At 40.3% G+C, this 13,767-nt stretch overlaps 1 protein-coding gene across 2 annotated transcripts in view; it reads right to left on the bottom strand.

The window, feature by feature from the left end:
• The window catches only part of GLCCI1 (glucocorticoid induced 1), a 110,882-nt gene extending 104,226 nt beyond the window's left edge, over window positions 1-6,656 (bottom strand). For both annotated transcript variants that reach the window (XM_058526047.1, XM_058526057.1), the window contains exon 1: window positions 6,116-6,656. In XM_058526047.1, the coding sequence (XP_058382030.1) occupies window positions 6,116-6,572 (457 nt within the window). In that variant the 5' untranslated portion in view covers window positions 6,573-6,656. The remainder of the gene's footprint in view (window positions 1-6,115) is intronic.
• Between the last annotated feature and the right edge of the window lie 7,111 nt (window positions 6,657-13,767).

Here is a 13,767-nt window from a genome sequence, read left to right as displayed (position 1 = left end):
CATTTTCCAGCACAGCATAATAGTTCTGTGGAATCAATAGAAAACCTATTCTTTTTTTTTTTTTTTTTGTGAGGAAGATCAGCCCTGAGCTAACATCCATGCTAATCCTCCTCTTTTTGCTCAGGAAGATCAGCTCTGAGCTAACATCCATTGCCAAGCCTCCTCCTCCCCCCCCCCCCCCGCCCAAAGCCCCAGTAGATAGTTGTATGTCATAGTTGCACATCCTTCTAGTTGCTGTATGTGGGACGCGGCCTCAGCATGGCCGGAGAATCGGTGCACCGGTGCGTGCCCGGGATCCGAACCCAGGCCGCCAGTAGCGGAGCGCACGCACTTAACCGCGAAGCCACGGGGCCGGCCCAGAAAACCTATTCTTTAGTAGTTCTTTCAGCTCAGAAATCACAGCTGATCACCAACATCAGACTCTTTTTGAATTAGGAGCTACAGGATTGTCTTGTGGAATGAACACTGGATCTGGAATCAGATTTGCGTTTCAAATCCACTCTCAATGAATAAAACGATACACTGCCTTGTATATAGTAAGCACTCAAATGTCTTCTTCCTTTCCACCTACAACGACAAGAGAGACGATATAATATAGTGGAAGTTACTGAGATATTCATGAACTTGCCTGTCTCCTGGTATTTGCCTCAATAACATTCACTTGAAGTAAACAACATTGCCTAAAGGTATCCGCCATGTTTGTTCCTAATAAAATGAAATACCAGAAGAGTATTTTTTCATAATTTGTTCATAATCTAAGTAAAATCCTTGTTTTCCTCAGAATTACTACTAATCCATTATAATTCATATTACAGAATAAGCACAAATCTTATTCTTCTAGAATCAGCTGGATGATGGGTGGTGTCATGGTCAGTTCCAGGGGTCCAGAAGAAGGGTAGAGGGAAAGAGAGGTGGCTTCTGGCTTTTCCATCAGTTCCCTAGGCTTTTTATGTCAATAGTAAGTAGTGTTCTCTCTTTCCTCCACTTACTTTTGGTAAACTCAGAGACCATCATCAGTTAGATAAGATCAAGTTTTTATTAAACAGTATATAGGAGAGAAACAACATCAGTGATTTGGTTTTTTGACATTTAATAAGAGAACAAAATTATATACTGAAGACAAAAGACAACAGCACCAGGCATAGACCCAGGACAGGTGCTGTGGAAAAGCCTATCTCAGTGATGTCTGGGAATTTTAAGCTCTGGAGAAAAGCCTGAACTAAAATCAAGAATAACAAAGTCATTAGAATATACTCCTTGGCAGATTATTAGCTATATGTGAAAGTTCTGATAAAACAGGCTTTTAGACATTTTTTTAAATTTCAGACTTAAGGAAAACCTCCTATTAGCCATTTGTTGAACACTGCCATTTATTTTCATTGTTATCCCTTGCCATGGAGCCCAATTATTCCTTTGTTTTCTTATTCACATTTAGTTCACATTATCACAAATAAAATAAAAATCACAAGGATGCCATTACCCTTCAACATTTCCCCAATGTATAAATGCAAATTTGCATTAAATCCTTGAAGAAAGGTACACTGGAGTGAATGAAATGTCTTTCCATTAAAATTACTGTAAATAACAAAATAATTTTTAGTTCAATATATACACACAAAACTTTTTATAGTTAAATTGACCAAGGTGTTCTTATATATCTTAGATATACAATATTTAATATGTTTAGAGTAATAGTTACTTGAGAAGAATATAATCTTTGAACATATGACAGTAGTTTAAGAAGAAATAGCTTCTATAAACTCATTTATCTATTTTGCCATTCACTCACTGATCTAGAAATTTTACATACCATAACTGACGGGAAAAATTAGATACACAAATAATGAATGTTGCCGATACTTAGTGTAGTTCTCAAAGGCTGAAAACCTTTTCCAAAAATCAGTATTTGAAACCTGTCACTTTAGATAAAGGAGCCAAAACTTTAACTATTTTCACTCTAGTATAGGAAAGCTTTGAAACAAGTTCCTCTATGCACTCTAAGAAAGTTAATTTTAAAAGAGGGGGGGACAGGAAGAGTACCTTAATTTCCAAGAATATCAGCCTAAAAAGTAACTTTATAGGAAGACAATGTCTGAGTAACATTAAAAAGCAAGAGAAAAATAGTAATTAAAAATGTTGGAATTCTACAAATCTAGCACATCATAAAAATGACTCAAAAAGGGAAATTTAATGAAAAGATAAAAAACTAAAAGCAAACTCATTGACTAAGACACACACATTGCATGCAGTCACTCAACATTATATGCTGGCTGGCTTTGTATTTTCTTTTAAAACATAATCAGAACTTCTTAATGAATAAAACAATACGGCTTTCAAGATACTCATGAAAAATTCTAATCAAATTTCACTCTACAGTAGTAATCTGTTAGAGTATTAGGCCTAAATAAATCTGTTATGTTAAATCAGGACTCAACGCGTGCCATTTTCCATAGCAGGAGTTATATAAATTACAAGCTCTTCCACGTTTTTGTTACTAGATTTGGTACACTTAAAAATAAGCAGTATTCTGCATCCAGAGTACTCTGACACAACTGTTTTTTATAGAATTTATAATTCATCCTAATGCTCAATCTTTACAAAAAAACCACAAAAGGATTTGCAATTGCTACTTACTATCTTGCACAGTAAAGTTGTGAGTATTTGTTCTGTTTTTAAATCCATAGATTTTGCTCTATGAGATTTAGGAAGCAACTTTATTATATCCTCTTTTGGTTGTTACTAATGATTTTAGCTTAAAGATCATTAATTTTAACACTAACATCCTGCTATATTCTCATTTGAGTTGTTCTATTTATCTCAAAGGTAGACTTTATGTATTACCATCACAAAAAATAACTATTTGCATAATACTTTATGATTTTACATCTATTACAAACACATCACAGGGAGCCTGAGGACGCATTCAGCAGCTTGTCATTCACCACTTCAAGACCCTCAGAACCAAACAAGGGGGAGTGTGACATTTTGCTGATGGAAGAAGTAAAGAAATGAATATAAATAAAAATCTTGAAGTTTTAAAACTATAAAAGAAATTTTAAAAATACAAACAAAAATATGATCCACATGCACAAACAAGATAGTTTCAATTTGTAAAGCTCCATGTCCTCTATATAGAGCAAGGTGTTTGGAGATTTATGTATCTTCTATTATGACACCCACTTAAACTATCTAAAACTGTGCTACAAAAAACACAGGAAATTACCATCTCCTTGTTGGATTTTATAAATTAATATCATATTAAAATTGATTGCATCTACTTATAGAAGTCAGCTTTTCCTCAGCCTTGTGAAGTAACGTGGGTATCATTCCTTTATTACTCTAGCCTTAACCCTATAAAGATGCATATTTAGAATGTTTAAGAGGGAGATAATCTAACATGTTTAGAAATTATGTTGTTTCATGATTTCTTCTTGGTAAAACAATTACAAAGAAAATTGTTTAAGGCTTTTATGTTTTCTTCCATAACCACCAGTCCAGGTAAAAAATACTGAATGCTCAGTTATGTCACCTCTAGTCCAAATGCTCGTAGCAGTTAAAGCTTTTTGTAAACAATATGTCTCTCTACTAAATACATATCTCTTGAGCCAGTTAACATTTTCTAATGTAGTTTCAAATGCAGTCTAACACCATCTTACACACACACACACACACACACACACGAGCGTGCAGAAAAGGAAGGAGGTGGAGAGCAAGAAATGGAACACGTTGTTGTTTTTCATTCATGCAGTATAGTGATGTCAGTGTCTGCAGCAGCAGCGGCAGAAGCCTTGACCTGTGGAGGCTAAATCCACTGAAGTCAGAACCTTGCAGAATTCAAAAGAAACTGAGTAGATAAATTGTTCGAAAAATTGTTCAACTGTTCATAATATGGATTTTAAATAGCTAAGTAAGACAGAATAGATGAGTTGTACAGTTTTAATTTGGGTAGAGACGAGCAAGGCAGGATATGAAGAAGTAACAAAAAGGTAATATAATCAGGGAACTGGGGCAGAAGAACCTGCATTCAAAATCACTTCGATGTAAGAAACTGACAAAATCACCTGGTGTGAGAAACAGCAGAAAAGCCTCTTCCATCCCCAACAGAAGCTCTCTGATGATGCAAATCCATCTGCTGCACAACCAGACTCAGAAAAGTGTTTCCATCATGATTGCATTAAAACTGCATTAAACTCGGATGTGCTATACTACAACAAAGAGGATAGTTTAAGCCTGATCACAAATTTCATTAAAACTACTTGATGATGGACCATGTAATTCCTCAGCAACGAAGGCTTTTGAAGGATGCAGAAAAACAAGTTGTACTATGATATGCTGTAAGATGTTAGTGTTTATCAACAAAAGAGGAGGAGGTACTAGATGGCCATTATATTGCTGCAGAATTGCCGAAACTACTCTTACTCTACCCACAAATTCCTCTGTATACAGTGTCTGCAATGCTTATTTTACGGCTCTTACATTAGTCCCTAAAAGAAAATCCCGAAACTCAAATCTATGCACTGCAGAAGCTAAATCATTCAAAAATTTATGTAACTGCTGCCTTCTTTTCCTTCTGTTACCTCTCATTTCATATAGCTCTAGAAACTGTGCAAAGGAGTTGCATATGGCATTAATCTGTTAGAAAATGGTGGCCTTTTCTATAAAATACAGCCAAAGATGTGTGTTCAGTTGTGGTCATTATTAGGGCGATCACGTTGTTTTCATTCATTCATTCAGGATTTGCTGGAGGATGTCAGTTTCTGCAGCAGCTGGCTTGACCTGGGGGAGGAGTGGGGGAGCAAATTCCTCCTGATGCATACAGATTACAGGATGTATTTCTTGGTACTCATGTATACATCCCACTGCACTACATCCTACTCTGCCTCACCATCGAGTGGTCTGAAAACAAGTGCCTTAGCAACATGCTAATTATAGGTCAGAAATAGTAAAACAAAAACACCAAAACTGCAATCTATTATAACACAATTGCTCTCTCCAAGTCTAAGACCTTGATCAAGAAAACTCCATTAAAAAAATTTCGCATACCACATAAACATTGCACAGAGCTCCACAGTGTTTCCCTTCCAAGCAGAGATTTTTCCACTCAGTATGATCGGTTCTCTCCACAATGCAGCAGCAGTAGAAGCATCTGTAGCTTTAGCCTAGTATCTAATAATATTAGCTACTCCACTCTCCCTTATGAGCTTTAAGTCCCTGTTTTGGCTAATCTTCCTTTTCTCCCCCAGGACTCAACCAGATCATGCACTGCGTCCCTAGACATAAACAAAACCAAACCAAAACAGAAAACATTAAGGGAAGCCAACAGCATCCACCAGCTCACCATTACCTTTGACACCTAACAAAAAAAGAAACTTGAGATCATTTAACAGCTCGACTGCACTGTTAAGTGTACTTAAAAATGGAAGGAAAAAGTGAGCACATTCCATAAATCGGTCTTTAGAAATTTACCACGAAAATCTTGAGTTGGGCATAAATTGTTTCCAGCGCAGTACTGCTCTGATACATATGACTATATAAAGTAGAGAAACAGGGAGACCGAAAAAACAAAAAAAAAAGCCCTATACACTTCAACCGCACATCCAAAACTGTCCCCTCTACACATCCAACAGATATCCTTACATTGTTAACTAACGCCACCAGCCCTCCAAAAAAGAATAAGAAATTATCCCGGTGATCATAGACACGTTAGGAACTTTGTAGGCAAGCACAAAGGGGCTGTAGAGATTACAACCACCACCTTACTAGCTGCCTGAGAGTTTGTGTGCGTGTTTTTTTAAGTGTTTCACCCAGCTCCTCCTTCCCCCGCTACAAACAGCAAACACATGAGTGAGCTAATCAGCTCTTAAACTGAAAAACCTTTCGATGCAGGCGAGTGATGGACGATAAAATCTGCGGGGCGGCAGGAGGGTCAAATAAAAGTTGCTTTGCAGTTCGCTCCTCCAAGCCCGGCAGCGACCGCGGGGGGTGAGATTCCCAAAGCCACTTTCACACCTTCGATAATGCACTAGCAAAGAGAAGCCCGGAGAGGCTGAAGTTTCCACGGAGGGCACCGTCGGGGAGACGCAGCCCGCGAGGACGGAAGGGTTGGGCTCGCTACCTCTGCACACGGGCGAGCCGGGGCTCCGTCTCTCAGGTGAGCTGCTCCTCCGCTGGCTCTCGGGGGACCGTCTCGGGCGGCCTTTGGCCCGCGGCGCCTGCTCGGTCGGTGCCGCGGCCGGCGGCGGCGTCGGGCTGGGCGGGCTGGGGCCGCGGGCCGCGCCGGGCCCCGGGAGGCTGCCCAGCGAGGCGGCGGCGGCGGCGGCGGCGGCCGCCGGCGGGCGCGTGGGACTGTGCTGGCTGCCCCGCAGGAGCTGGTAGGGCACCGTGGCGCGGATGGGCTGCAGCAGCCGGCCGGCTCCCGCAGGCGGAGCGCAGCCCGCGCCGCCGCCGCCCGCACCGTTCCCGCTCCCGGCGGCTGGGGCGGCGGGCGGGGAGCCCGCGGCGCTGCGCCGCATCCTCTGCGGCGGGGGATGAGGGGTCTGAGAGGAACTGGAGGAGGAGGAGGCAGTGGACATGGTGGCTCCGCGGGCCCTGGACTACGCCGGCCGACACGGAGGCGCGGAGCGGGAGGCGCGCGAGCGTGTGGGAGCCGGCGCGATAGTGCGTGCGAGTGTGTAAGGGGGAGGGGCGGGGGTATCGGGGAGGGGGAGGAGTCTCTCGGCTCCCCCTTCCCAACGCGCACCCCCGCTGCCTCGGCGAGGGGGGAGGGGAAGGCTGCGCGTCCAACGGCCCCAACCTCCCGGCCGGGCTCGGGGTGGTGGTCACGGCCGGGGCTGCGAGGAGCCCAGAGCCGCTGCCGCCGCCCCGGGCATCGCGCTGACAGGGGAGCGGAGCAGCCGGCCGAATCAAGCAGCCCCGGAGGCCGCTCGCAGCCTCACGGGCTGCACGCTCGGCAGAGCCGGGCAGCTGCAGAGAGGGCCGGGAGCCCTGCTTCTGTGGACCAGGGTAGGGAGAAAGGGCCTCGAGGCGTCTAGTTCTCCGCGGATCCCTCGCCACCGCAAACGCCGCCGCCTCTGCCCGGTCCTCACTCCAAACGGCAACTAATCCCCCCATCCGCACCCCGCCCCCGGCACCACCTCCCGGCTCTCGGGACCCGGCAGCTGCCGCAAACGAGCATTCTCATTGGCTCCGCCGCTCTCCACCAGCGCTCGACTGATTGGTTCCGGAATAGGAGTGAGGGGAGCATCTACCAATGAAAGTGGGCGTTCTACTTTGGAGGCGGGGCGAGAGGGGTAGAAGAGTGAGGAGGGGGCTGTGCGCGCAGGGAGGGGCGTGAGAGTTGACAGCCTTTGAGGTGAGAGCGAGACTCTGATTGGGCTGCCCTAGGAAAGTGGGTCCATGTGTGTCCTGCGCGTGCCCTAACACCCACAGACACGCGCACACCCTGGTAAGCAGGTTGCGAGGACTCCACCCTCCGGAGCCGATTGTACAAGTTGAGACAGAGGACACTTAATGCAAACTACTTTGCAAGTACACCTGTTCTGGTGGGATGTTTTATAGTTGGAACCAGAGGAATCCATCCTTTTCCCTCTAATTTTAGTAATCTGAGTTTTCGTGGCTAGTAAACTGATCAAAAGAACTTCAGGTCATCAGAAGCAATGGAAGGCGGATTGAACAATGGGCAGATACTTTTAAGCCTATCCTAACATTTGTAGTTATATGATGAAAAGAAATATTCAAATCTTATGTTCCAAGACAATAACTCTGATTTCAGGGCTCAACGGAGAATTGTACATCATTACAGCATCAGTTAGATATATTAATGGAGGGCATCCTGTTGCCTTTCCCCAGAAGCAGATGGCCTCTTGGGAGAAATAAATACCAGACTTAATGTAACAATCCACTGTGGTAAATTTAGTTTTTATTCTGCAGTGAAACTGAAGAGAGAGAAAGATTTTGTATGACTATCCAAAACCTAGGTTTAACCCACAGTAAACCAAGGTTTTAAATCTTAAGCAGGAACAATTAATTTAAGGGTCTACGTTAGATACCCTTCATTTCCATGAGATAAAAAAAGAGAATTGGGATGTCAGATCTACTCTTCGTGTTTGCCCACATTGACAAGCTTCCTCTGATTTCAGGCATTATATGCAGAGGTCAGTTTCACTTAGAGAAGCCATCTGTCTCTGCTTTCTTGTGCCCTCAGACCAGAAAGCATACTAGGTTCTGTAAAAAGTGGATGAAACCCAATAAAAATACAAGAATTGCATTCAGTACTTCATCCCATTAAGACTACTGATAGTTCCTCACTTTATCACACACTAGAATAACAGCTAACATTTATTGAACATTCACCATGCGCCAGCCACTGTTCTAAGAATGTTTTATGTGTTAACTCATTCAGTCCTTCTATAATCCACAAGGTAGATACTGTTGTTAGCCCCTCTGTGTTCTCATCTGAGGCACAAAAAAGCTAAATGTCTTGCCTGAGATTACTCAGCTAGTAAGTGGAGAGCTAAGAATCTAACCCAGACAGACTATTTGAGTCTGTGAGTAAGCCCTCTGCTCTAGCACATCACAGTTTAAAGCTGTGGAGTACATGATTGGTAGAGTATTTACAACAGTCCACAAATCTCATCTGTGAGATCAGTTCCCAATAGTTCAAAAGAAATTTTACAAGTGGACAGCCCACTATATATATATATTTTTTGCTTTCCAGAATAACATATTTTAATTATAAATAGAGAAAAAACTTTACTCTTTCAAATTTGATATAATTGATCTATTGTGTTACTTTTTCCATCTAAAAGATTCATCATTAATTAGGAAATTGCATTCTTTCATGAGGAAAAGGACTGATAAATGGCTTCTTTCCAATGACTTTCAGAATTTCAAGAACAGAAAACTGACATTAAAATATGTACAGTTAAAAAAAAGATGGTAAATGTCTAATTTTGTTGATTTAACTACAACATCGTTTCAATATAGAAATGTCATCTCTGGCCACTCCTAAGTATAAGTATGGAACAACTCAACACATTAGGTTACAATAATTCTAAATTTATACTAAGCCACAGTCATAATGATCAATACTTGATTCGGATTTAAAACAACATACCTAGCCATATTTTAAAAGCTTTCTAAGTTTGTTCAAATCTACTGTCACCAACTTAAATCAGACATCGAAAGCAAATCTAAATAACCCACACACAGAACTAGTATGATCTTAAAATACTATTTTTCAGTTACTGATAAGTCATCTTGACCTATTCAGGTGTTCATCTTGACCTATTCAGGTGTTCAATCACCTTCTCTTTACTAAAGAAATCTTGGTCATCTCTTAAACCTTTATTCTCATGAAATAAGTGCTGATTTCATGTGTAAGGAATTCAGTCTCCAAACAAATCAAAAGTGGGCTAAAATAAACTAAATGCAGTATCTGATTTCAAATGTCCATTTGTTGAGTTCTTAATAATATTTTATTCTTGCTGAAGATGAGAGTGGGCTCCAAGGGTATAATAGAAGATTTAGAAAAATGCTCTCCTCAGTGAATTGGAAACCCCTTAGAAGGAGATGTGGATCACTGGGCTAGAAGAGCATTGTTACACTACTATGTAATCTATGGGATAGATAGGCCCAGTGCAGAGTATTTCTCTTTGTTGAATACGAGTGTAACAATCTCTGGAAATTCTGTATAAGACTTAATGTTAGTAATGACTCATTACTATGTTGTCCTGACTAGAAGACAAAATTGAAAGCACAATTTGGTGGCATGGGAAACATCTTTGTTCTCAGTAGCTCTATATCTTGACTGTGGAACAAGGATCCACCATTAGCTCATCTGAGACAGAATTCCATTGTACTTACTTCTTGGTTCATATATGGGAATGGACTATATTTTAGGTTAAATTAAAACTTGGAATCATTGGCTACACATGATTAACATGCAGCCCGATGTGGGGAGAGAATGAGATAAAGAACCATAGGGCCTTCAGAGCTACCAAAACCTCCCTCTTCTCGTTTTATCCAGGTTTGCCAGGCTGTGCGTCCAAGGCTCATCCAACTTTAAGAGGCAGTCCAGGCTGTCAGTATTAGCAATGAGGTCATGGCTGAGAGAGAACACTAAACAGATCTGCACTGATGTTCATCTTAAGCTGATTAAACTCTCTTATAGGTGGATTCTTAATAGCAACAACAAAAAAAGCCTTGCCTGAGTTTTTGTCCCTGGCAGATGCTCACAGTAAAACTCCTTACTGCTTATGACAGCCTACGTGCGCCTTTGCACTAGGTGTACCCTCTGCCTAAGAAGTTCTCGCCCCAGATATCCACACAGTTTGCTCCCTCATTTCCACCAGGTCTTTACTCAGATGTCACTAATTTCACGATGACAGCTTCTCTGAAAACCTTTTTTAAAATTGCAAGCACCCCCTAGGCATTCCCTACTCTCTATCCTATTTTTTTTTTTCCAAAGCACCTATCACACCATCGAACCTATTATATAAATATTTTTTGTTCTGTCTAGAATATAAGAGATAGAAGAATATATATTATATAATTATATAAGAATAAAAGAGCCATGAAGGCAAGAGTTCTTATCTGTTTTATAACTGCTGAATTTCCACAACAGTGATTGGTACATGATAGACAATTGATATTTGCTCAGTGTTGTTGAAAGAGTAGCAAATTTTAACCAGTGCTTCTTCCATGAACTAAAACTGTGCCTTTCATCAGAAAAAAAAAATATGATAATAACAGATATATCTCTGCTGCAAAAGCATAGCCACAGAGGAGAAGAATGTTTCATGTGGCTACTGTAAACCATACAGATATTTGCATTGGGGCTGGCATTCAAAAAGAAAGCATATCTTGTATTATGGTCCTTATACAGGCAAAGTGAAAAATATTAGTCCTAGTGGCTCTTAGAGGCTCATCAGAGATTGAAAATGGAAAATGAAATTGGTAATGAGAAAAGGCAGTTGAAATTTGCAGGAAAAAAAATAACCAACTGGAATTGACAGAGAAAGACAGTTGAGGAGGATCAGTTAGGAGTGACATCTGCTGATTTGTAGTTAGTTCTATCTCACTGTTAGGAACAGCTATTCTCAAGAGGCCTGTGTAAAGGAACTGAAAAAAAATTATATTTAATTAAGTAGAAAGGAACATTTCATGTAAATAATAAAAAATTTTGCTTTCTTTTTTCCCCAGCTTTATTGAGATATAATTGACATATGAGATTGTGTAAGTTTAAGGTGTACAAGGTAATGATTTGATATAGGTATATTAGTACAAAATGATTAACACCAAAAGGTTAGTTAACACATCCATCACCTCACATAGTTACCATTTTTTTGTGTTAAGAACTTTTAAAATCTATTCTCTTAGCAACTTCCAAATATATAATATAATATTGTTAACTATAGTCACCATACTGTACATTATATCCTCAGAACTTACTCATGTTATAACTGGAAATTTGTACTTTTTGACCACCTTCATCCATTTCCCCTACTTTCCACCCGCCCTGCCCCTGGCAACCACCAATCTGTTTTCTGTTTCTATGGGTTTTTTTTAGATTCCACGTGTAAGTGAGATCATCTAGTATTTGTCTTTCTCCATCTGACTTATTTCACCTAACATAACGCCCTCAAGTTTCATCTATGTTGTCACAAGTGGCAGGATTTCCTTCTTTCTGATGGCTGAATAATATTCTGGTGTGTGTGTATATTGCATTTTCTTTATCCACTCATTCATTGATGGACACTTAGGTTGTTTCCATGTCTTGGCTATTGTAAATAATGCTACAGTGAACATGGAGGTGCAGATATCTCTTTGAGATATTGATTTCATTTCCTTTAGATATATACCCAGAAGTGGGACTGCTAGATCCTATGGTAGTTCTATTTTTAATTTTTTGAGGAACCTCCATCCTTTTTTCCATAGTGGGTGTACCAATTTACATTCCCACCAACCATGTACAAGGGTTACCTTTTCTCTACATTCTTGCCAGCACTTGTTATCTCTTGTCTTTTTGATAAGAGTGATTCTGAGCATGAGGTGATATCTCATCATGGTTTTGATTTGCATTTCCCTGATTATTAGTGATGTTGAGTACCTTTTCATGCACCTGTTGATCATTTGAATATCTGTTTTGGAAAAAAATGCCTGTTCAGATCCTTTGCCCATTTTTAAATTGGATTCTTTGGGTTTTTGCTATTGAGTTGTATGAGTTCCTTATTTATTTTGGATATTAACCCTTTATCAGAAATGTGGTTTGCAAATATTTCTCCCATTACCTAGGGTGCCTTTTCATTTTGTTGATTCTTTTACTGTGCAGAAAGAGGGCCTTTTAGTTTGATGTAGTTCCTCCTGTTTATTTTTGCTTTCGTTGCTTGTGCTTTGGGTGTCACATCCATAAAATCCTTGCTAGGACCAATATCAAGGAGCTTTTTCCCTATGCTTTGTTTCTAAAAGACGTAAATAAGAAGCAATAGAAATAGAGGATATTTTATTTTTAACTGGTGAATATCAAAAGAGTAAGTATGCAGTTATTCCCGCAAGAATAAAAACAGTGATGAGGACCACCAGTTTTTCAGCCTTCATCTCCACAGCAATTCCTGTTGTCAGCATGACGCCAGAGGCACATCCCCTAAGCTGATACATAGACTTTTATCATTTAACTAAAAGACTATATTCTACAAAGCCAGCACATTCAGAGGCTAAAGACTCGGGGACCAAAAAACTACAAATATTCTACCTCTTTCCGTGCTGTGACATTCCATTTGTTTTAGTTCCAAACATGGTGTCAGCAATACATGAGAGCAACAATAGTCTTATAAAGTGAGTATGCTTGATTGTCACAGTGTTATTTTTTTCAAATGAGAGTTTAGAGTGATTAAAATGTGTCATAGATTAATTTCAAATTTATTATCCATTTATCCTCTCCATGTCCTCTGTCATTCCCCTAACTCTCATTACCTAAACTCACGTGTACTATTCTCAGAGTCCATTTATAATGTACATGGAGAGGATTAAATTTATCCATTTTTTCATATGGATTAATTTCCTCCTATGTGGCTGAATTTTACTTTTTACCATGTGAGTGTGTTGAGGGACTATTGTTAAGGTGCAATCAACTCATCAACAGTGCTTGACTAAAGAATTTTCTTATTATTTTAAACTTTTTGTAGCACACAATTTTCAGTGTCCTACTTAGCATCTTATTGAAAAGGTCATGATTAATACATTTACTAGGCCTACATAAAGGTTTAATAGCAACAATGCTAGCATCAGGCCTTAGTAACTCCTCATCAAGTTAGTTATTAAATCTCTTCCAAGTGTCAGACACTGTTGTATACTCTCTAGGGTACACTTGTTCTCACACTTTGGTGAATTATAGTCTATCAGAGGCAAAAAGATGTGCCTACAAATAAAGGTAAAAATCACATCTAAACATATGTCTTCCATTGGAGAGATGCAAATAAAGTAATATGGAAGTGATGGGAGAAAAAGACCACTTTTGAGGAAGGGCTCCAGGAAGAAGAGTATGAAGAAGTCTTGTTGTTCAGAATACACAGAATATGTTAGGCAATGATTGAACAGTCTCCCTTAACTGATGGTTAATGGAAGATAAGTCTTGGTCTACTGATGACAGGTCATGGAGGTTGCCAGGCAAAGCTTGCACTTTATTGAGTATGCAATGAGGAGCTGTTGAAGATTCTTGAGTGGGTGGGGAGAACATGAGTGGAGCTGTGCTTTATGAAGATTAATGCA

This window comes from Diceros bicornis, chromosome 3, assembly GCF_020826845.1.
Source record: "Diceros bicornis minor isolate mBicDic1 chromosome 3, mDicBic1.mat.cur, whole genome shotgun sequence".
Classification (NCBI taxonomy): domain Eukaryota; kingdom Metazoa; phylum Chordata; class Mammalia; order Perissodactyla; family Rhinocerotidae; genus Diceros; species Diceros bicornis.
The sequence above is the reverse complement of the archived record's forward strand: the minus strand, read 5'-3'. Positions and strand labels throughout refer to the sequence as shown.